Source organism: Camellia sinensis, chromosome 7 (assembly GCF_055761805.1).
Source record: "Camellia sinensis isolate YWXY chromosome 7, ASM5576180v1, whole genome shotgun sequence".
NCBI lineage: Eukaryota > Viridiplantae > Streptophyta > Magnoliopsida > Ericales > Theaceae > Camellia > Camellia sinensis.
The window spans coordinates 80115979-80141384 of NC_138967.1; the positions used below are offsets into that span (position 1 = coordinate 80115979).

The window sequence follows — 25406 nt, forward strand, 5'->3', positions numbered from 1 at the left end:
TTTCCCAGTCTCAATCACAAGCACTTCGGCTGTTTCCCTTTTGGTTTCCACCACTACGACCATAGGGTTTCTAGGTTTTGGCTGGGTTGGAGTTGCATCTATCATGCACAGATCAGTGCTCTCAGGAATGTGTGCTTTGGGTTTGGGAAGATGGGAATGCGTAGTGTGTATGTTGGGGTTAAATGTGGATGGTAGTGTATGGATGAGATTGAGACGATGAGATGGTGGAATTTTGTCATAAATGGAAATGAATTGGTAATGACATTGGGTTTTGGTGGTTGTGGAAGAGCTATGCCTTTATTGTTAATGAGATCTTGAATCTCATAACGGAGACGGAAACAATGGTCAGTATCATGTCTGGGTTATTAGTGGAAGGTACAGTGTTTAGTAGGGTCATGTTTGGCTAGGAGAGGATTGGGAAGAGGTCGAGGATCAAGAAGCTTGAGATGCCCCTTTTCTATCAAGACCTTCATAGTTTTGGTGAAGGACATATAGAGATGGGTGAATGTTCTGGTTGAAGTTTAGGTTGGGTTTGTTGTTTGTAAGCCGATATAGGCAAAAAGATCATCTATTTTGGTGGTAGCAGTAACCGAGTTGACTTCAGAAGGTTTCACAGCTGTGCTACTACTAGTAGTAGGATTTGAACTGTGACTGAAAGTTTTCTGTGTAGGCTCTTTATCATCGACAATAATTCCCTACTTGATTGCATCTTTTATCTGGATACCAATTTCATGTAGTTCTTTAAAAGTGAATAATGGGAGAACTATCATTTTTTGCATCATCTTGCCAGGCAAATTTCTTACCACCATATGGATTTGATCTTTCTCAGGTAGTCTATTAGTCATCATTGTCGCCTTGGCTCTCCAGCTGGTAATGAAGGCAACAAAACTTTCATTGGGCTCTTGATGGGTTGCTTCTAACTCCCAGGTGGTCCCTTCAATTTGGGTGTTATATACATATTGGGTGATAAAGGCCTCAGCTAGTTCTTCCCAACTCTGTTTTATTGAGTCTTCTACCTTGGCATACCAGATGGTAGCTACTCCTAATAGAGTTCGTCCGCATAGAGATAGCTTTTGTGAACGAGTCAAACCCAAAGGCTTCAAAACATCATAAAATAAACGGCTATGTACCATAGAATCACAAAATCCATCGAATCTATCAATGTGTGGCATCTTGAATTGTTCAAGCAACTTGACAGTTGTTTCCGTATACCCGTCTTCAATGTCTGGGATAAAGTTGATTCCTTGCGACCTTTTGAACATTTTTTCCATGGGCCAGTTTTAGCATAGTTGGATTAAACTCATTTGTTTCTAGAGGAAAGAGCTCTCCCATTGGTTGTGCAAGGGAAAAAGGTCCAACTGATGATTGCGCAGGAAACCTCTGGTCTTCTTGCAAATTGGGCTCAAGAAGCTCGTCAGGTGGTGGAGGTGGATTTGGAATTGTGTGAGTCACCAGAGGTGGTTAGGTAGTGGACACCCTAGATAGGCATCGCAATTCAACGAGAGCGTCAGTGACCGTATTGGCAACAGTATCCACGCTTCGTTGAAGCAGTATATGTATATAATTGTAGTATGAAGAAGACAAATAATTATAGTTTCTCATTTATGACTTTTTGGTCTTTGTATTTAATTTTGTGGAAATTTTGTATAAGCCTATTCCTAGGCTTGAAGACTTTGTTGCAAAGTTTTTTCAAAAGTTGTAAAGTGTTGGACGTAAGGTAAATATGCAATAATGTTAGGATAACTTTTGGTTTTTGTCTGTATATACAAGATGTATTCTATAAATTGGCATTCAAGCCAATGAATGAAGCAATGTAAATTCTCTCCATCTTTGCGCTTCCAACTTCGTCTCTCTAACTCCATCCTAACTCCATCATAATTCCATAGAAAAAATAGAAAAAGCTCATTTCCTTTGTTGTTTTGTGATTGGTATCAGAGTTTGGTGAAGAGCTTTTGAAAGAAAGATCAAGCCATGTAAGTATTTCTATCTATGTATAAATTTTGACATATATATATATATATATATATAAGTGTGTAGGGTGTTCTTATTGATATAAAAAAAATTCAAAAATATTATTCGTCAAGTTTAGTTTTTAACTAGTGCGTCTTCTATATTTTATATCTTCATAATTATTTGTTTCATTTATAGTTGTTGTAAAACCTATATGCTTAGTGTATGTCAAAGCCTATATACTCATTAAGATCTTTCGACTATTGGCCATAATTAAGTCTTTAAGATCATAAAGAGAGGTTTTAGGCACCGGATAGTACACTAGGAGGGTCTTAGGTACCAACAACAATCTATAATGGCAATTAATTCTGACGATATAATATGCTTTGGAAATATGAAAAATAATGTTAATAATAAATATGACCATAGTTTGCATATTACTAAAGAGTCTGCAAATATAAATAGTGTGTGTTCTAGTTTAGATAATATTACGGATATTATGTCTTCTTGGTTTTTCGCATTAATTATGTTCTAAGACTGATAACAAATCGGTGTCTAGAAGCAAAGGCGAAAAAACAAATAAAAAATCAAATTTCCAACTCACAATACGGTCAAAAATGTTGTGATAAAAGTTTAAAAGAAAATTGGAAAATTGGTTGTAATACATTTCCTAAATGAAAAGGATTTTTCAAAAAAATGCATAAAATATAAATGGAAACCTTGGAAAAAGAACAAAACTTTTTCAAAAAAGAAAAAGTGTATTTGAAAAAAGAAACCAACAAGTGTTTCAAAAAAGAAAACTTGTAAATGTTACATTTTTAACGAAGAATGTCACTATGCACCATAATGCCCAAAAAGGGGGAAAAAGTGTAAAGAAAATGATCAAAATGCTTGAAGAACAAGATTTTGAAATAATATACGGCGAAGAAATTTCTGATGAAAAAGAAATCTTATACGAAATTTCTAGTGATGAAGAAAGTTCAGATGAAGAACTAATTTTCATGATGACTAATATTAATAGTCCAGAAATATCTCAAGAAGCAAATAGTATATCTCAAGACGAATTACAGGCAATTTGACTTGGAGATGTAATCGGAGAAGAAAAAACTTTCACCGACGAAGAATTAGCAAAATTCAAAAAAATGCAAGAAGTTGCTGTTCTAGAAATTTACAAACTTTCAAAATTCAACTTCTTTTCAGCAAGAGTGTTTGAACAATACAGTAGTAACACTCAAGCAAAATGGTCAGAAGAAAGAAATATTGATATTTCTTTTTTTGATAAGAAAAAGGTTGTAAGATGGAAAAAGAAATATCTTGAAATTCAATATATTTATATTGGATTAATTCAAGTAACCATAACAGCCTTATTTTGCCGAGGGATAGATACTCCTATTTTGGCAGTAATTTTTGATAAAAGATTTTCCGACCCAATGAAAGCAATCATTGGAGGAATCCAATCTAATTTGGCTAATGGAGTAGTTTGGTTTAATGTTAGACCAAATTTCTTTATTTCCACAAATAATCCTAATCTTGAAGACACAGTCAGAATAAGAATTAAAACACAAGGATTAGGAATGAAATCAAATTCCCATGATTTGGCTATTCGTTGGAAAACAATTCACGAATTGACCAAATTTCCTGAAGCAAAAACAAGATCAAACAATAATAAAATCATTGAAATCTTTGAACCAAGACCAATTGACACGATAATACAACCTCGTCTAATGAATTGGAGTGATTTAGAAGTCTCTCGACAATGGTTAATCCATGACCTAGTGGGACAAGGCGAATCTTCTAAAATAAAAAATCCAGCACAATTACAAATGCAAGTATCAAGAAAAAAATTATATATTGAAAATACAGTTCCCAAAATTAAAAGATCAACTTTTGTATTTGAAATAGATTTTCCTAACAAATCATTTTCAAAATTAAGCGTTGGAGAATTAAGTAATAATTCTAATCAAGAATCTATTACTTGAAACAATGTTCAAATTCCTATTTTTCTAGGAACAAGAAAACAACTTGAACATATTAAGTCTGCATATATGTATCATTTTCACACAAAAAATGATGATATTGTTTTTTCTCCTAGCCAAGGAAAAAAAATATATACATATGTATTGAGAACATTTAATTTTGCAGGTTATAAACCCTATAGCCTCAGTGTTCTCATAGATACAGGAGTTACAGTCAACTGATGTAAATGGAATGCCATACCAAAAGAAAAATGGACATTAATGAAACATCCAATTTTGGTTACTGGAATTGATGGAAACCATACTTCCATACAATTCAAGGCTAAAAATATAGCTATTTGGTTAAATGATAACAAGTTCATTATACCAAAAATTTTATGTTTTCCTTATATACATGGCGATTTCCTTCTTGGAAATAATTATATATATAAATATCTTCCAATGCAAATACAAGAAATAGCCATTTTATTAAGCATAAACAATGTCTTAATTCATATTCCCTTGTTAGAACAACATAAATATATTTGTGACAAATAGTTTGTGCCCATGCCACGTGGTGATTTAACCCCCATTATCAAAACCATTGATGAATCACACTGGATTTATAAAATTTTAGAAGAAAATTTTAGTGAACATCTCTTAAAGCTATGGCAATGTAGCCCACGTTATTGTAGTTTAAAATTGAAAGACCCTAATGCTATTATTAGAGTAAGACCAATGATCTATACTGTAACGCCCCCAAAATAATACAATAAACCTATCTATCATGCGGAAGAATATAACAGAAATACAATACTTTCATTTATCAGAGTTTACTGTTTAACAACCAGTCAAATGCCATGTAGGCTTACATCTTCCCAAGTCATTGCTTGGTTGCACAAAGTGAGTCTCGCTCATTACATCTTAAGCCCTTGGCTTTACAAATAACAATCATACACACAACAAGACATAATTAAGAAGCTCTTGCTTCCCGAAAGTCCATCCCCGCTATTGCCTTGGAGGAAACATCTCACATGCACTTGAAAATGGTATTCCTGTATAGGGTGAGCCAATAGTCCAGTAGAAATAATCTAACACAATATATGAGATTTAGCAAAGGTATAAATACTACATGCATAAATAATACCGATATTAAAACATCCACAAGGCCTGTATATTCATATGCTACTAAGACCAAACCTCATTTCCATTTTCCTTCAATTCATTTCAAGTTCATATATGCTACTCAATACATGAGTTAAGTTCATTATCTTTCAAGAACCAAAATGAGACTACAACTCAATGGTTTCCAATTATGCAAAACACACATAAGCACTTCAAATCTGCCATTTTATGGATGTTTCGTCCGAAGGAATCGGCACCCATGTATATTTTCTCAAATATGCCATTTCACGGATATTTCGTCCGCGGGAATCGGCACCCATGTATGTTTTTCTCACATATGCCATTTTACGGATATTTCGTCCGCGGGAATCGGCACCCACATATATATATGATTTCGTGTTTTTCACTCAAGACACTTCGGCCAACTTGCTTTCAGCGGAGTCCATCCCCTTTCTCCTCCCAAATAAACATACATATACAATGTATTTATAAACATAGTCATATGCAATGACAACCAACATTTGATTAGCATTAAATCGCCTAATCCTCATGCAATTTCTACAACAATCATAGTTATCCTCCACTGATAGCCCAATACAATTATCTCTAAACAGATATTCAATCTCAAGATAAATAGTTCATTCAAAACTTCCAAAGGTGTAAGATAATAAATATCTAATTTCACCATCTATAACCATAACCTTTCAATTTTACATTTTCAATGTTAATCTCAATTATTTATGCAAATAATTATTTAAAATCAAAATTGGGGAAAAATCCCCCTTTCGCCAAATATCAACCCAAACACCAAAATCAACTATTTTGGCACAACACGATCTTATATTCAAGCCTCATACTCAATTACCTCATATTCATCAAATACCCATCTTTTCATTTCACACCCAAATCCTAAATTTGTCCAAACCACAACCAAATCTCATCAACTATACACAATAGCAAATAACTAAGCCAAAAACCATATTAGAGTGTAGAAAATCCGTACCTCAAGCTTAGAAGAGAAGATGAGAAAAACAAGGTTGAAACTCCAAAGTTGTTGAAACCAACTTCTACTTGGATCAAAACGAAGATCTTGATAAGCTCTACACTTAATCTCAAAGGAGCAAGGCAAGAAGATGCTTCCAAATGTGTAGATCTAAAGATCTTTGAGCAAAAAGTGATTTTGGAGAGGATGGAAGAGCCTCACGGCTTGGAGAAGGAAAAATAAAAGAAAAGGTAAAGAATAGGTTAAGTGAGGGACCTATTTATAGTGCTAGGTCATAATGAAATAAAGTTCCAAAGTCAACCCAAAAGATCAAGTCAAAATCCCCAAAAGTAGGCCCAAAAATCGAACTGAAATCTGGAAAAATGTCTGTAGGTGTCGACCCTTACAGCACAGGTGTCAACCCTTATGAAGAAAAGCTGGAACACTAAGCTTGACAGCATAGCCGGTGTTGACCCTTCCCAAGGCTGGTGTTGACACCAAAATCCAGTGAGCAATTTCAGAACAAGGGTCGACCCTTCCCAGATTGGTGTCAACCCTTGCGGCCAACTCAAAGAGAAGGTGTCGACACCACCAAGACCGGTGTCGACCCTAGAACATGATTTTCAAGTTTCCAAACAACTTTTCAACCTGAACAAGCGTGAACAAGCAATCCCAACAAGTTTAAATCAATTTGTACACCTCCAAAACTAAGGTACAACAACACCAAAGATTCCCAAACAAAATAAAGGATTCAAATACACTTCCCAAAAGCTTTGAAGGGCACAAGTGTTACATATACTAGACAAGATATAGATGAATTTGATATTCAACTTCAGGAACTTTTAAACAAAAAGTTAATTGAAGAAACTAGAAGCCCTCACTCTAGTCCAACTTTTATGTTAAGAAACCATGCAAATCTTTATCTTAACCAAAAGGTATTTTGATTAACTTAACCAAAGGATCAAAAATCTTTAGCAAATTTGATTGTAAAAGTGGATTTTGGAAAATTCAATTGACTGAAGAGTCAAAAAATTTGACAGCTTTCAGTACACCTAAAGGATATTACCACTGGAATGTTATGCCCTTTGGATTAAATATAGCACAACAGGTATTTCAACGGTGGATGGATACAATTTTTAAAGATCTTAAAGACTGTTGTGTAGTTTATATTGATGATATACTTATCTTCTCTAAAACCAAGGAGGAGCATAAGAAACATTTAAAATTACTTTGTGAAAAATTCCGAAAACATGGAATTATTTTGTCTCCAAAAAAGATTGAACTAGAAAAAGAATCAATTGAATTTTTTGGAATAATTTTAGACCAGAAAGGTTTAAAATTATAAGAACATATTTTGTCCAAAGTATGAGATTTTCCTGATACTCTTGAAAATATAACACAATTACAGAGTTTATTAGGCATTTTAAATTATGGACGAAATTTTATTAAAAATCTTTTAAAAATAGAAATTACTTGGTTAACCAAATTAAGGAAAAATGTTATTTTTGAATGGACAACAGAAGATGTTGCTTTAATTAAACAAATTAAAGAAAATGTTAAAACTTTACCAGATGTTTATCTTCCTAAAACAGGTGATAAATTAATTTTAGAAACAGATGCCTCAGAAGCATGCTGGGGATGTGTTCTTAAAGTAATACCAAGTAATTTATGGCATGATAAGGAGATACCTTTATCTGAAAATGGGATTAGACCAAGAAAAAATCCAATACCTATAAAATTACAAAAAGAAGAATTAATTTGTGGATATAATTCTGGAACATTTAAATCAAATTGTAACGCCCCAAATTTCCAACTCAAATGATAATACAACAATCATGGCTCTTTTAAGGAGAACCGAATATAAATCTCCAAACTTATATTACATGATACAATAGTTCTTCATGCAACAATACATTAATCCAACAACAAGTAAATAAACAAATAAATACTCTCAAGGGGTTTACAAGTTTCCAAGGCTTGAGCTTGGTTACACAAAACGGTTATTCAAACCCACACACATACAACTCTTGGCTTACACACAGAGTCACAGCAAAGTGAGAGTCTCGTACTCTCAACACACATTTCCTCGCCTCTAGTTAGGCGGCATCACCACATCTTTTCCTGCACAAACGTCCCGTAGGGTGAGCATAAAGCCCAGTAGGAAATCCTTAACAAAGTATATACATTCTATACAAGTCTCAAGAGTTGAAATGCACATGCCATGCTATGCCCTTTTGAAAGAAAATCATATCTTCATCTTTGAAAACCATCATGCTCAATGATGTCATGCAATTTCAATTATTCAAAACTTAACAATTCATTTTCTTAATTAATGAAAACTAAGTTGAATTCACATTCAACTTCCTATTCTATTCAACTATCTCCTGAAAAATTTGTACTAACATGAAACACGTCATCCACTCCGGACAACTGTGGCGGCAAAGCTAAACGGTACGCAACCTCCCCAATCCGCTCAAGGATCTCAAAGGGACCAACAAATCGAGGGTGATTAATAGTGTTCGGTGCATGTGTCTTAGGCACGTGTCTTAATTGATTGAGGTACATTTGTTAAACCCTTTAGAAAAAGTACCTTTAATTTCATGCCAGAGAATGCTATGTTGCGTCACTTAAACAGATGTCATACCTATTTTTTCTATTTTTGGCCATTTCACCTTGTATGACGGAAAGTCAGACCCCACATAAGCATAGATATAGGGTTTATGAGGATGGGAGAGAGTTCGCAACTAGAGGGAGACTGGTTCATGATGGAGAGAGAGGTTAGGTTGCAGCGTCATTCGCAGGGAGATTTGCAGTGGAAGAGGGACTCACGAGCTTTCCCATGTTGATAATATGGCCAGATTTCATATATTCGTAGCAATATCAAAAGGGCTTTCTTAAGCTCCAACAATTTGAATGGTACATTACCCCGTGTTTCTTGGTCAAAACATCTCCGAGGACCTGTTCCATTTTTGAAATTGTAACCATGGGAGAGGACCTGTTCCATTGTCAATTTTATGTAACTTCCATTTTCTTTATATTGAACTTCCATTTTTATTCAATTTCCTTTTCTATTCAACTTCTTTTTTTTATTTAATTTCCAAATAGATCGTTATGGTATAGTGGTTTCTTGAATGAACTTCCATTATGAATTTTATGCAACTTCCATTTTTATTTTTATACAAGTTCCATTTGTATTCAATTTCATTATGTATTCAACCTCTTTTTTTTATTTAATTTCCAAATAGATCATTAAGGTATAGTGGTTTATTGAATGAACTCTCATTTTTATTTTTATACAACTTCCATTTTTAATTTTATTCCACTTCCATTTTTATTCAATTTTCATTTTTATTCAACTCCCATTTTTATTTTTATTCAACTTCCTTTTTTATTTGGAAATTGAATAAAAATGGAAGTTGAATAAAAATATAATTTCACACAGAGATCTAGAAAATCAAAAGCCACCCACAAATCAACCCCCCCCCCCATACAGACACATATACAAATCTGGAAGCCAAATCGATGAAACATAATCTTCTAACATTGGTATTAAACTAGCAAGCAAAGTTTTAATAGAAATTAGTATACTAATCATTGTGAAATTTAAATGTATTGCTGGATACATATTATTTTCTTTATCTTAATAGCCACTAGCCCACTAATTTCATTTTAGTAACTTTATTTCTTGAATTAAAATGAAGGCCCTAATTTTCTTTAAACTAGTGACATGGAAATCATGATTTTGAGCTTCTACATACATGAATATTTTTAAAGACGGCAAATCAAATATAATATACTCAGGAATAACAAACTAACACAATGAATCATAACAAAAACATGGATTTAGTATACTAATCCATCAAATAAAATATTCAAATAACATGCTCTTTATACATTTCAAATAAAAGAGATAACATCCCTACGCTATTTTACCACAATGGCTTTGTGTGGGAAGAGAGTTGGGTGAAAATAATCCATTAAAAGACAAAATAGCCTAAAATAACAAATAAGACAAAATGTCATATTTAATCCATAATTATTTTACTTTTTTTCACACACCCATCAAATCAACTAAAAAAAATAAAAACCAACCAACTTCTCAAATACAATTTTTTTTTTTTTTAATCAGGCTAAAATGGCCAAAAATCTAAATAGTCAACTTCCCAAATAAGGCCATTAATACGAATTTCTCACATTCATTAATGATGAATATATAAATTTTCATTCCATCAATAAAAACAAAAAGATTTGCGAAGCGGGGTAACACTGTGTTCCCAGCTGTGCCTAAAATAGCACAGTTTCAGCCTCCTTCTTCTTCTTCTTCTTCTTCTTCTCACTATGTTTTATGGCCTGATAAATTACACTTTTTTTTATTTTTTTTATTGTAGGGTTTAGGGTTTAATTCTTAAAATTGAGAGAATTACACATCAATAATGAACGAGGTATGAATTTGAAGCTTAACGATCTTTATTTTATAAAACCAATCCTCTTCACATCAATATCTAAGGGGTTCAGCCTTTACCCACTTCGTGAAGTAGTCAGTTGCTACCAATAGAAACTTCATTTGCCTAATTGCTTGGGGGCAGTTATCCAACAAGATCCATGCCCCACTGGGCAAATGGCCAAGGGCTAGAGACTGGGTTCAAATCTGTTGCTGGTTGATATATTAAAAGTGCAAACCTTTGACACTTCTGGCATTTTCTGATGTAAGCTTCAGCATCCTTCTACATGTAAGGCCACCAATACCCCTGAGTGATAGCCCTATGAGCAAGTAATCTGCTCCCAGCATGGCTTCCACAGACTCCTTCATGAATCTCATACAGAAAGTCCTCAACCTGGGAGGGATATACAGATCTCAAAAGGGGTCCAGTAAAGGATCTCCTGTAGAGATGGCCATCTGCTATTAGGCTGAACCTGGCCGACTTCAATCTGGTCTTGTGTGCCTCTTTTCGGTCGTCTGGCAACTTGCCATCCCTGAGGAACATCACTATTGCATCCATCCAACTTGGACCCATTTCCACACACATTGCCTCATACTCTATTATTAGAGGTTCCACACTTGGTCCTGTCAAGTAATCAATCATGATTGTCCTTGGCTCCCCCAACTTTATTGCACTAGCCAGGTTAGCCAAGGCGTCGGCATAACTGTTGTCATCTCGGCTAACTTGCTATAGCCGGCAATCTTAGAACAAGGAAAGCAATCTAACAACCTCTTTAACATAAGCTATCATTCATTCATCTTGGGCTGCATACTCGCTAGTTGCCTAATTCACAATAAGTTGGGAGTCACAGAAAACTACCACATCATCAGCTTCCATTACTGCTGCCAACTTTAACCCTGCAATCAGTGCCTCATACTCTACTTGATTGTATGAGGCCTTAAATCCTAAAGGAATAGTCTACTCTATCATTCGCCCATCTGGCGATGCTAACACTACTCCAGCCCCCGCTCCTTGATGGTTTGAACTTCTATCAACAAACAGACAGAAGGAGTCGCTGATTTAGAAGTCGCAGGGCTTTGGTTTCTCATCTTTCTTCTGCTTTGCTAGAGTGAGGTTCTTGGGCCCCAGTTGGGTTTTTTCTTGCTTCTTTGGGCATCCCAAGTCACAGCTCACCGGAGTCCGATGTGGGATGGCTGTAGACACCCCATTTTCAACCGCCCTTACGACTTAGACGTCATCACTTGCACACCCAATGATGAGTGTATATGCTTGTTAAGTGCTCGGAGTCCTCAGCGGAATGCTATAGCTTTGAGCCTTCAAATCCCTACACACCAGTTGCCTTATTTTTGGACCAAAACCAGAGATTTTCAAGCCTGCAACCCCTTGTAGCCTGTTGGCCCCTTTTATTCGCTGTCGATCACTACTTTTGGTTGCCGACCACTGATGTGGCCTACCAGCCACTAGTAGTGGCCTGCTGGCCACAAGTGTGTTTTATAGATATTTTTCTGCCAGTTGTGCCACCTGTTGGCACAAATGCATGCACCTTCTTACACATGTCTGTATTGATATTTCTGAGGGAGTTTCTTGGTTTCCTATATATAGGAGGCCTCCCCTTCCATTTTTAACGTTGGAATTTTTAGATCAAAAATTCTCTCTCCCTCTTGCAATTTCTTAGCTTTTTGCAAGCCTTTGCCTATACACTCTTAACCAAACCTCTTCATCTTTGAGCTAAGGTACCTTTGAGCCTCGTTTGAGCTCTTGAGGGTGTGTTTGCCTTGATTTGTTGCCTAGAATTGGTTCTCCTCTTCAAGAGCTATAAAGCTTTGCTTCTCTTCTTGCTTTAATCACTCTTTTTCTTACTATTTTCCTACTGTTTTTGGGCTGTATAAACACTGTTTTTTTAGGCTGAAACTTGTGGTTTAAGGCCAATAAGGGTTGAGGGGTGGTTCACCCTTCTTTACACCTTTCTTTCAAGGCCTTTACCCTTGTGTTTCTCACCTTTACACTATCTTTTTTTTGAGCTTTTAAATACTGATTTTCAGAGTTATTTCAATGGCTAAAATCATGGTTTGAAGTCCAAAATTGGAGGGTTAGCCTCCACTCCTTGTGTCTTGCTTACTAGCCTAGCATGTTCTATGTTTTAGCTTATTGTTCTAGCTATTTTTGTCTTAATTTCAACGTATTTCAGGACTTATTTAGCACTATTTTAGGACTATTTTTAAGTGTTCATTGCATTTGAGCCTTGTAATCCATGCTTGTAGTGTAATTATCCTTATAGGTTTAGTGGTCTAGGCCTTAGCCACCATCCTATTTGAGTTGATAATGTTTATTTATGGCTTTCCATACTTGTGATCACTTTTAATCACCTTTGCAACCTCCCTTCTTTCTTGGCTTTTGCTTTGCTTTGAGAGTTGTTTCAAACCTATTGTTCTTTTAAGCTTGAGATTGAGGTTGTCATGATTAATGGTTTAATCCCTTTTGAGGGTTCATTATCAACGACATGACATCTCTCTCATGCCTTAAACCAACTCTTGGTTTGACACTTCTTTCCATTAGAGGACTTAACTCACTTTTGAACTCAATTGATTAAATAATTGAAAGGTAACTAAAATGGAGTAATAAAATTGGTGATTAAAAAATGATGCAAGATAATAATTTGGTTTGGGTTCATTTGGACGTTAATTGAACTCTTGAGTCTTGGATCGTTTCATACTCAATAGTAATGTAAACGGCTCAAGATTCATTGTCAACTATTTCCATTGATCATTCATAATAGGGAGGTGGTTTTGAGAGTCTTATTTGTTGCATTTATTAAACTTGCACACTTTGGTTCATAGGCCATTATGCAATGAAATTGCATCCATTGATGGTTTATGAACCAAGTTTACTACTTCTTTAAGCTATTTGATGATAAGAAGGGGTGAGTTGTGTAAACAAACCCTTGAGAATACCTTGTTCCTGCTCTGTTTGCTCTCTCCTACAACAGGAAAATCCAGTCATCAGTGGCTGGCAGGCCAATATTGGTAGTCGGCAGGCCACTATTGGTGGACCGCAAGCCATCACTTCTAGTCTGCCAGCCACCTGTGCAAAATCCAGCAGTGTATTTTTGAAGCAGAACAAAATTGGTCTTGAGGTGGAAAAATAGTATAAGTGTTCTACTATGTAACAGAGGCATTTGGCAGCAGAAACAATGGCTTTTTCAGGTGGAAAGTCCACGCATGCATGAGCATTCCCCATTTCCCAAAGAGAAGTAATTAGAGGTAGTTAATTTAGTTACTTCATGTTGTAATTAATTAGTTAGCTAATTAGAATTTTGAAATTAATTAATTAGTTAGATTATGATGTTGTAATAACTAGGTAGAATAGTTAGCTTCATTTGGATTTGTAATAGTTAATTAATTACCTTAGCTTTAATTAGTTAGCTAGTTTATTCATTTGGACCCTCCTGCCCGAGGGCAGGCAGTGTAATAATGTGTATGTCTTCCAACCCCATGTTTTTCTCCCTTTTATTTACCTACTTATAATGGTTAGTTTAAGGCATCATGTTTTGTTTAGCATCTCTCAGGCCATGCATCCACTTGTATTACATGCATTAGGCTGGGTTCATCATTCTAACTTGTATTGTTAGTTTAATGCTTTTTTGAATACGTGCTTACACCGCATGCTATCAAAATTGATCAATATGCCATATTAGCAGCCGAGCCTAGTAATTGCATATCGCACGTGTTGCATTAGTCATATTACTTAGTTAGGATCATGCATTTTTCCAAACTCCTTCATCCTTTTTGGCTTGGAGTGCTGTAACGCCCTCAAAATAAGCCCATAATTCACCTAACAATAGCATGCTTAGACATAAGAGAATAAAGCATAAATATATTCCATCAGAGTAATCTTTACATAAGTGTATTACATGTTGACATCAAAAGTAAATGCCCTATAGGCTTACAACTTTCCAAGTCAACACTTGGTTACAAAAAGAGAGTGCTAGCTCTATACAAAGAAAGCCCTTGGCTTGATAAACATGTAATGCAACCAAAAAAACACAAAATAGTCCAACAGTCCCAAGCCTCCCAAGCTATGTCCTTGGAGGTGGCATGCTACCTGTACCTGAAAATGATGTCCCATATAGGGTGAGCCACAACCCAGTAGAAATACACTAAACCAACCATAAATAATGACTAAAATAATAGCATTCAATAGATGGTCCACACTTTTATTCCAACTTATACTGTGTTACAGTCTCATGACAATCATGTCCATATTACATTTCACTTTCCATTTCTTATCCAATTCTCAATTCATAACTATGGCTCAGGACCTGGCCAAACAACTTACATGAGATAGTAACTCATATTAAACATTTTCCATTTCACAATAGATAAGCATACTAGCTATATCAACACTTTGACAGATAAGCATATGAGCTGTATCAACACTTCAATAGATAAGCATATGAGCTGTATCAACACTTCAATAGATAAACATATGAGCTGTATCTACAGAGTCCATCCCCTATCTCCTCCCAAACAATATCCGGTTTAGAGGTTCATCCCCCATATTCCCCTAAACTGTGGAGTACATCCCCCATCTCCTCCCACACAACACAATGTATATAAACATAGATCATATACACATTCAATCAATACATAAGGTTAATGTATTATTTCAACCGTCATATTCGATGACCCATCCAATTGATTAGTTTTAGTTTGCCTAATCATCATGCATTGTCTACAACAATCACGACTATCCTCCACCGATAGCCCAAAACAGTTATTTCTAAACAGGAAATAAATGCACCAAACGGACAAAATATCAACATTATGTCTAGGTGAGCGAAAATTTAATCCAACTACACCCTTTCATCCCATACCTCCCCAATTCCAATATTCTCAATTCAATCTCTCATATCCCGAAATTAATTATACAAATTAGTTTACCAACAAATTAGGGCATTTTCCCATAATTCTCACAACAACCCTACGGTTCCATTTTCATCAATGATCTAATATTAATTCCTTTTCTCAATGTATTACACACATTTGGGTTTATAAATTTGAAAACCCCTCTTTTGAAAATTACACAAAGAACCCAAACTTTCTCAAAATTACCCAACAACCCCCAACATATCGAAATACTAAAATTCAAAGACAAAGCTCATAAGATGGAGTAGGATATCCCTACCTCGAAGTTAGAGCCCAAACGGGGAAGTTGAAGAAAACCAAAATGCTCCAAATCAACAATTTCTCGGATCAAAATGTAGCCCTCGACGATCAACACAACTTTTACAAAGGCCGAAGGGAAGGGAAGCACTCTAACTAGATCAAACCCTAGAGAGAAGGGAGTTTCTAGAGAGAGAGGCTCTCAAAATGTGTTTTTAGAAAGTAAGAGAGAGAGAAAGAATGTAAAAGTGATTTTAAAATGCCCAGCTGCGGACTGATTTACGACATTCCCGCTCGAGCGTAGAATAGAACGCTCGAGTGTCAAAAACAAAAACATGGTCCGCTCAAGCACCAAGACACAAAGACAAAACACACCTGCTCGAGCGTGAAAACCAGTCCGCTCGAGCGCAGATTTTCATCTCCCAGAACTTACACCAAAAATGTACTACCTGCTCGAGTGCCAACAAGCCCGCTCGAGCGCGACCCGCTCGAGCGCAAGAAATCCACTCGAGCGTAGAAATCACACCTGCAGAAGTTTTGCAGAGCACAAAAAAAAAATACTGGGAGTGTGCAATCTCCGCTTGAGCGCTAGACGACCCGCTCGAGCGGAACGACCAAAAACCTGGCAACAAGATTTTCGACCAAGGCTCAACCCACCTGCACGAAACACGCCCAACACATCCTAAAACTCAAACATACGGAATTAAGGGACGACAACAAGATAAACAACCATCAACTCCACGGAACCAAAGTCTGGAATACAACAATTACAGAAAGGGAAAACCGGGATCGCTATAACCTTCTCCCCATAAAGAATTTCGTCCCCGAAATTAAATACAAGTTTTTCAAAAACAAGATTTTCTCAATTCCCAACATTATTACAATGCAAAATTCAACAACTCAACCCATTACCGGCCATTTCATCTCTTTTCAAGAGGCAAATTACAACATATCTCAATATGTATTAACAACATGCTTTCCTCGAAATTCAACAATTTCTACATACATGTTTCACAATTCCATATCATACTCAACATTTATGATGTATCTCCATTTCTACAATACATTCAACATATACAATGTTATAACGAACTTCCATTTCAAGGCAAGTTCTACAATACTTCCATAAATCAAAACATTCACAATGTTTTACAACTTAAGACATATATAATGCTCTTAAAGTTCAACGATATTACAAAATTATCAATGCATGGTTACACATTAACAAACAAGTCCGGATATTTCTCGCGGACCTCCAACTCACGTTCCCAAGTGGCTTCCGCCACTCCGTGATGTCTCCACAAAACCTTTACCAAGGGAATGGTCTTGCCACGCAGGACTTGATCCCGTCTATCCAAGACCCGAACCGGTCTCTCCTTATACGAGGCATCCTCATCTACCTCTAAGTTGGTCCAATCTAACACATGGGACGGATCCAGCTCGTATTTTCGGAGCATACTCACATGAAACACGTCATGCACTCCGGATAACTGCGGTGGCAAAGCTAAACGATAAGCAACCTCCCCAATCCTCTCAAGGATCTCAAAGGGACCGATAAACCGAGGGGATAACTTCCTACTCTTCCCGAACCTCATCAAACCTCGCCTAGGTGATATTTTCAAGAAAACATGATCACCTACCTCAAATGCCAAAGGCCTCCTCCTACGGTCGGCATAACTCTTTTGGCGACTCTGGGCTGTAACAAGCCTCCTACGGATAAGCTCAACTTTCTCCGTCATCTCCCTAACCAACTCCTGGCCCAACAAAGGTGCATCACCCACCTCAGCCCAACAAACTGGAGACCTACAAGGTCGGCCATACAAGGCCTCAAACGGTGCCATACCGATACTCGACTGAAAGTTGTTGTAGGCAAACTCCACCAAGGGCAAGTGCCTCTCCCACGTCCCACTAAAGTCAAGGACACAACCTTGAAGCATATCTTCAAGGATCTGAATAGTACGCTCGGACTGCCCGTCAGTCTGAGGATGATAAGCCGTACTAAAGGTCAACTTAGTGCCTAAGGCACTCTGCAAACTCTGCAACAACCTAGCAGTAAAACGAGGGTCTCTATCTGAGATGATCGTTACTGGGACTCTGTGCAACCTCACTATGTCCCAAATATACAAATCAGCCAAAAGATCCACCGAATCTCTTATGCCCATAGAAATAAAGTGCGCCGACTTAGTCAACCGGCCTACAACCACCCAAATAGCATCACTACCCCGCTGAGTCCTCGGAAGACCTACAACGAAGTCCATAGTGACATGCTCCCACTTCCACTCGGCAATAGGCAAGGGTTGCAACAAACCCGCTGGCCTCTGATGCTCGGCCTTCACTTGCTGACAAATAAGGCACTTCGACATAAAAACCGCCACATCTCTTTTCATACCCCGCCACCAAAACTGGCGACCAAAATCACAATACATCTTAGTGCCTCCTGGATGCACCGCAAGGCGTGAATGGTGAAACTCTCGGAGTACTTCCTCTCAGCAAGACTCCGGCACAAACAAACGGTCTCGGTATCTCACACTCAGGTCGGGATACACCGTCAAACCCTTCTCAACCTTCCCACTGGAGATCTTCTCTCGGAGGGATTCTACCCCAAGGTCACCTCTCTGTGCCTCTAACACTCGACTCACCAGTGTAGGTTGCGCAACAACAGAAAATAAGGCCGCAGCCTCAATAGATTCGCCCAGAAGCAAATCAAACTCGCCAAGTGCCCCCAACATCTCCCACTCCCGGATGGCTATACAAGCTACATCACAATGGACTTCCTACTATGGGCATCAGCCACAACATTGGCCTTTCCCGGGTGATAGTGCAACTCAAAATCGTAGTCCTCAATGAACTCCATCCACATCCTCTGCCTCAAATTCAAGTCTCTCTGTGTAAACAGATACTTCAAACCCTTATGGTCCGAGAACACCTCGAACCTCTCACCATAAAGGTAGTGCCTCCAAATCTTCAAGGCAAAAATCACGGCTGTTAGTTCTAGGTCATGTGTAGGGTAATTCTTCTCATGAATTTTCAACTGACGTGAGCCATAGGCTACCACTTTCCCCTCTTGCATCAACACACAACCCAAACCCTCTCGTGAAGCATCACAATAAACGGCATAACCCAAGCCTCTCTTCGGAATAATCAAGACCGGAGCGGTGGTCAGCCTAACCTTCAACTCCTGGAACGACTTTTCACAAGTCTCACTCCATATAAACTTGACCCCTTTCCGCGTCAATCTAGTCAACGACGAAGCTAGCCTGGAGAAATCTTTCACAAATCGACAGTAGTACCCAGCTAATCCCAGAAAATTACGGATCTCAAAAACGCTCTTAGGCTGTGCCCAATCTTGCACTACCTCAATCTTGGATGTATCAATAGCCACCCCTTCCCCGAATACCACATGGCCTAAGAATTTGACCTCTTCTAGCTAGAACTCACACTTTCCAAACTTGGCATACAGCCTATGGGCTCTAAGCAATTCAAGCACCACTCTCAAGTGTTCCTCGTGCTCCTCCTCAGAAGGTGAATAAATCAGAATGTCGTCCACGAAAACGACTACAAAACGGTCTAAGAACTCCCGGAAGATCCGGTTCATCAAGTCCATAAAGACTGCCGGTGCATTGGTGAGCCCAAATGGCATCACCAGAAACTCATAATGGCCATACCGCGTACGGAATGCCGTCTTGGGAATATCCTCCTCCCTGACCCTCAACTGTTGGTAACCCGATCTCAAGTCTATCTTCGAGAAACAATGGGAACCCTTCAACTGGTCAAACAGGTCGTCTATACGGGGCATAGGGTACTTATTCTTGACCGTAGCCCAATTCAACTTCCGGTAGTCAATGCAAAGTCTCAAGGCACCATCTTTCTTTTTAGCAAAGAGGGCCGGTGCTCCCCACGGCGAAACATTAGGGCAGATAAAACCCTTATCTAGCAATTCCTGGAGCTGAATCTTCAACTCACTCAACTCGGCTGGGGCAAAACGATAAGGTGCCATAGAAATCGGCGCCATGTCGGGCACCAAATCAATAGAGAACTCGATCTCTCGGGGGGGTGGCAAACTAACGAGATCCTCGGGAAAAACATCCGAATACTCACAAACCACCCTCGGTAATACAATCTGGGTCTCATCACACTCACTACTCATAAAGCTAGCAAGTAGACCACTAAGCTCACTCCGCCCTCGCGAATCATACACTGGTGGCAACATACTCCCAACCTGATCCCCCAAGAAATGGAAACACTCCCCGCTCAAAGTACATACTGTGACCCTCTAGCGGTAGCCATCAATAACTGCCCAGTATGACGATAGCCAGTCCATACCCAAAATAACATCAAAACCCTTCATGGGCATAATAACAAAAGGAAAAGGAAGCCTACGGTCGGTGACCTCTATATCACAACCTCTACATCCGTGTTTCAAAATCAATTCACCCCCAACAGGTGATACAACACATATAGGAGATGCTAACTGTGCCAACTCCAATTCCAAAACAGATACAAATGCAGTAGATACAAAGGAATGAGATGCACCTGTATCAATCAACACATTAGCAACCGAGTTGCAAAACAGAAAGGTACCTCTCACAACTGATGGAGCCGGTACTAGATCCTGCGCGGTAACAGTGTACACGCGCCCTGTGGGCCCCTGGTCCACCTGCTCACCCCTCGAAGCAAACGACTGCTGCACAAACTGGGATGACGAAGCTCCCGGATTGGCTCTCAAGGCCTGCACAGACTGAGCTGGCTGATAACTCTGCGTCTGCCTAGAACCAAACGCTCCCGAAGTGGCACTCAACTGCGGGCAAAACCTCTTCAGGTGCCTGGGCTGACCACGTTGATAACAAGACAAAGGCTGGCCCCTGCCCTGAGGTCGAGCTGAAGAAGAAGCAGCTCGCTGACCTCCTTCCTTATGTGGGCAAATTGAAGACTTGTGACCTAGCTGACCACATGTGAAACAAGTCAGGCCTCCCTGGTTACCTGTTCCGGAGCCTGCACTCGGCACTGGGAAGGTCGATCTAGCCAAACCACCCTGAGACTGCTGAAGGTTAAAACCTCTCTGTCTCCTGCCATCACCCTGGCCATCTTGACTCCTCTTGGAGCCTTTCTGTCCCTCCTCTTCCTCCTGCATCATAATCTCCATATGAGTTGTTCTATCCACCAGGCGTCTATACTCTCGAATGAAAGACCCTCCAACCCTCAACTTGAGTCCACGCCTCAACTTCCGCTCAAACTCAAAGCAACGGCGTTCCTCGGACGCCACAAGTTCAGGTGCAAACCTGGACAAGCTAGTAAAAGTAGCCTTAAACTCGGCCACTGACAAACCCTGCTGTCTAAGTTGGAAAAACTGTTCTCTCAGCTTCTCTCTAGCGGCTGAAGATAAGAACTTCTCCTGGAAGGCATTTACAAAAGCCCCCCATGCACCATCAACACTACCCTTCTCGTACTTCCACCACTGACCCGCATCTCCCTTCAGTTGGAAGGATGCCAAGGTCACCTTTAAAGCCTCGTCCTCGATGCCAAGCATCTCGAACGTCTTCTCCATCTGTTCCAACCACTCGTCAGCCTTAAGTGGCTCCTTCGGATCCCCAACAAACTCGTCCGGGTTAGACCGAAAAAACTCTCTCTTCAAGAAAGAAGGCCCTGCCTCAGCAACATGGGCCTGAGCCTGTTTCCCAGCTCTGAGAATACCCAAAGCTCCTGCTATCTCTCGGGCCAAGGCACTCATAGCCTGCTGACCCGCTGGCTCGGCCACATTGGCCTGACCAACTCCCTCTTGTTGTGCCGGAATATTATCAGGTAAAGGCATCTCCTGCCTACCCCGCCTGCCACGCCTACCACCTCGTCCTCGTCCTCGTCCTGACATCCTAATAAAGGTAACGAAGAACGTTAGCACATTCATAAATGTGCCGAAGCTATAACACTCGCGTCCTAATGCATGGACAACTGTAATTCATTCCACGTAAGCACATAATCACATAAGCACTTACGAATTTCATTTTCGGATAATGATAGTCCTGAGGCGTTACTAGAGTTCCGGTTAGAAACAGCATTGATCAAGTGCTTTTCCAACAAGACTCACAGAAACCTAAGGATCCAACCAACATCCTAGAAACTAAATCCCATACCCAAAAAATCACATAAACATGTTATCACATAAGCACATAACATCACATCTAAGTCTCTAACAAGCGAGACAAACCCATTGTGATACTAATCATTTCCCATGTACCCAAAGTATTCGAACCCGGTACGCTCTGATACCAAGTTGTAACGCCCTCAAAATAAACCCATAATTCACCCAACAATAGCATGCTTAGACATAAGAGAATAAAGCATAAATATATTCCATCCGAGTAATCTTTACATAAGTGTATTACGTGTTGACATCAAAAGTAATGCCCTATAGGCTTACAACTTTCCAAGTCAACACTTGGTTACAAAAAGAGAGTGCTAGCTCTATACAAAGAAAGCCCTTGGCTTGATATACATGTAATACAACCAAAAAAACACAAAATAGTCCAACAGTCCCAAGCCTCCCAAGCTATGTCCTTGGAGGTGGCATGCTACCTGTACCTGAAAATGATATCCCATATCGGGTGAGCCACAGCCCAGTAGAAATACACTAAACCAACCATACACAATGACTAAAATAATAGCATTCAATAGATGGTCCACACTTTTATTCCAACTTATACTGTGTTACAGTCTCATGACAATCATGTCCATATTACATTTCACTTTCCATTTCTTATCCAATTCCCAATTCATAACTATGGCTCAGGACCTAGCCAAACAACTTACATGAGATAGTAACTCATATTAAACATTTTCCATTTCACAATAGATAAGCATACTAGCTATATCAACACTTTGATAGATAAGCATATGAGCTGTATCAACACTTCAATAGATAAGCATATGAGCTGTATCAACACTTCAATAGATAAGCATATGAGCTGTATCTACGGAGTCCATCCCCTATCTCCTCCCAAACAATATCCGGTTTAGAGGTCCATCCCTCATCTTCCCCTAAACTGTGGAGTACATCCCCCATCTCCTCCCACACAACACAATGTATATAAACATAGATCATATACACATTCAATCAATACATAAGGTTAATGTATTATTTCAACCGTCATATTCGATGACCCATCCAATTGATTAGTTTTAGTTTGCCTAATCATCATGCATTGTCTACAACAATCACGACTATCCTCCACCGATAGCCTAAAACAGTTATTTCTAAACAGGAAATAAATGCACCAAATGGACAAAATATCAACATTATGTCTAGGTGAGCGATAATTTAATCCAACTACACCCTTTCATCCCATACCTCCCCAATTCCAATATTCTCAATTCAATCTCTCATATCCCGAAATTAATTATACAAATTAGTTTACCAACAAATTAGGGAATTTTCCCATAATTCTCACAACCCTAAGGTTCCATTTTCATCAATGATCTAATATTAATTCCTTTTCTCAATGTATTACACACATTTGGGTTTATAAATTTGAAAACCCCTCTTTTGAAAATTACACAAAGAACCCAAACTTTCTCAAAATTACCCAACAACCCCCAACATATTGAAATACTAAAATTCAAAGACAAAGCTCATAAGATGGAGTAAGATATCCCTACCTCGAAGTTAGAGCCCAAACAGGGATGTTGAAGAAAACCAAAACGCTCTAAATCAATAATTTCTCGGATCAAAATGTAGCCCTCGACGATCAACACAACTTTTACAAAGGTCGAAGGGAAGGGAAGCACTCTAACTAGATCAAACCCTAGAGAGAAGGGAGTTTCTAGAGAGAGAGGCTCTCAAAATGTGTTTTTAGAAAGTAAGAGAGAGAGAGAGAGAGAATGTAAAAGTGATTTTAAAATGCCCAGCTGCGGACTGATATACAACATTCTCGCTCGATCGTCAAGAACAAAAACATGGTCCGCTCGAGCGCCAAGACACAAAGACAAAACACACCCGCTCGAGCGTGAAAACCAGTCCACTCGAGCGCAGATTTTCATCTCCCAGAACTTACACCAAAAATGTAGTACCCATTCGAGCGCCAACAAGCCCGCTCGAGCACGACCCACTTGAGCGCAAGAAATCCGCTCAAGCGTAGAAATCACACCTGCAGAAGTTTTGCAGAGCACAGAAAAAAAATACTGGGAGTGTGCAATCTCCGCTCGAGCGCTAGACGACCCGCTCGAGCGGAACGACCAAAAACCTGACAACAAGATTTTAGACCAAGGCTCAACCCACCTGCTCGAAACATGCCCAACACATCCTAAAACTCAAACGTACTGAATTAAGGGACGACAACAAGATAAACAACCATCAACTCCACGGAACCAAAGTCCGGAATGCAACAATTACAGAAAGCTAAAATCGGGATCGCTATAAGTACTATGTGAGCTATTTTATTGTTTTAGCATATCGCATGCATGTGATTCTTGCCATGTCTAGCATGCTTGCCATGAGGCTAAATGCTTAATTGTTAAACTGCTTGAATGCCTGTGGATGAAGGCTAGTTGCTTTAATTGGAATAATTTGAGTAAAGTTTATATGCGATCATTTCTTCAAGTGGTACATATTCGAAACAATTTTTGCAAATGAACATGAGCAAATGTGCCAATTCTTACAAGTTAGTCTATACTTGTGTGTGCATCACATAGCAATGCTAGCCTAATAATCGAAACAAGAGCATATAATGTAAATAAGATTCATATCATGATTAGTAGAGGCCGATCTTTGATCAGGCAATCAAGGGTGCTTAATTCATGACCTTCCCCTCTCGTACCTAAGTTCCCAAGCCGAGACAATCTTGGTGATGACGGATACATGGCATTTGGCACGAGTCATGGGTTTCTTAAATTTTCCAAAAACATTTAGGTGGCGACTCTGTATCTGGCAAAGCAGTCTATTTTTAGCAATTTGATTCAAAATTGATTTTTCAAAAGATTTGCTGGATTTGGACTCTTTTGTGTTTATCTATTTCTCATTGTGCTTGTAAGATCAGATTCAGAACCGCGAGAGTCCGATATTGTAAGGCTTATTCATCTTCCGAAAGGAGCACGAAAAGTCGAGCTACAGTTTTTGCCAACTCTGCTAGGGACTTAGAGAACTTGACTTGAAATGCATGATATGGAATTTTATCTACACTTATATGTTTCTTTGTATTTGCATTTGCATTAGTGTGCCTAAGTTACTGTGTTTTCCATCTGCTATTCCTGGACGGTTTGCCGAAGGCTTGCCTAAAAGCTTGCCAAAAGGCTGACCGGTCATGGGCTCTACCATGATGGGAACACAACCCTTGGATCTGGACTACCACTATACCATTTGATCCTTTTTTCACTTCTCGGTGTTAGATGTGATTGGTATATTAGGTAGTGTTGCTGACGTACCCTTCTAACCATTCGGTCTAGTTATATATCGAAAAACCATTAAGACTGTTCCAAACTAGGACATGATGCTTACCCGAATACAAGATTGCGTGAAACCGCTTTGTTTGAATAGTGAACCCTAGTTCTTGACGAAACTAGGACAGGGTAACCCTACCCCCTCATAGGGGTGTTTTGGCTCTCACTTAATTAGTATGTGCTTTACAATGAAACTGTACAGTAATGTGCACATCACTTGCGAGTTTGGTAACTGTTTTGGGGGCAGAATTCAGTGTTGAGTGCAGTTCTACAGCTTTGATTTTATTTGTGTTGGTAACATCATTAGCTGAGGTGCTGTGCGATTTCTGATTACTGCTTTCTTTTTGCTTAATTTCTTTTTTCT

At 38.8% G+C, this 25406-nt stretch overlaps 2 protein-coding genes across 2 annotated transcripts; both read right to left on the minus strand.

Annotated features, from left to right (window-relative positions):
- Positions 1 to 695: 695 nt before the first annotated feature.
- On the minus strand, positions 696 to 1271 carry LOC114276921 (uncharacterized). Its single transcript, XM_028218758.2, has one exon. It carries the CDS (start codon positions 1269 to 1271, stop codon positions 696 to 698), a length of 576 nt encoding a protein of 191 aa, XP_028074559.2.
- Positions 1272 to 10736: 9465 nt separating this feature from the next.
- On the minus strand, positions 10737 to 11330 carry LOC145795904 (uncharacterized). The gene is made up of 2 exons (XM_082880844.1): positions 11286 to 11330; positions 10737 to 11180 (listed from the first exon to the last, which is right to left on the minus strand). Exons 1-2 carry the CDS (start codon positions 11328 to 11330, stop codon positions 10737 to 10739), a joined length of 489 nt encoding a protein of 162 aa, XP_082736970.1.
- Between the last annotated feature and the right edge of the window lie 14076 nt (positions 11331 to 25406).

Coding starts and splice junctions, on each gene's coding strand:
- LOC145795904 (XM_082880844.1), bottom strand. CDS start 11,330: ATGGAAGCTGATGATGTGGTAGTTTTCTGTGACTCCCAACTTATT. Junction 11,181..11,285: donor TCTGTGACTCCCAACTTATT/GTGAATTAGGCA, acceptor TGCCGGCTATAG/CAAGTTAGCCGAGATGACAA.
- LOC114276921 (XM_028218758.2), bottom strand. CDS start 1,271: ATGGAAAAAATGTTCAAAAGGTCGCAAGGAATCAACTTTATCCCAGAC.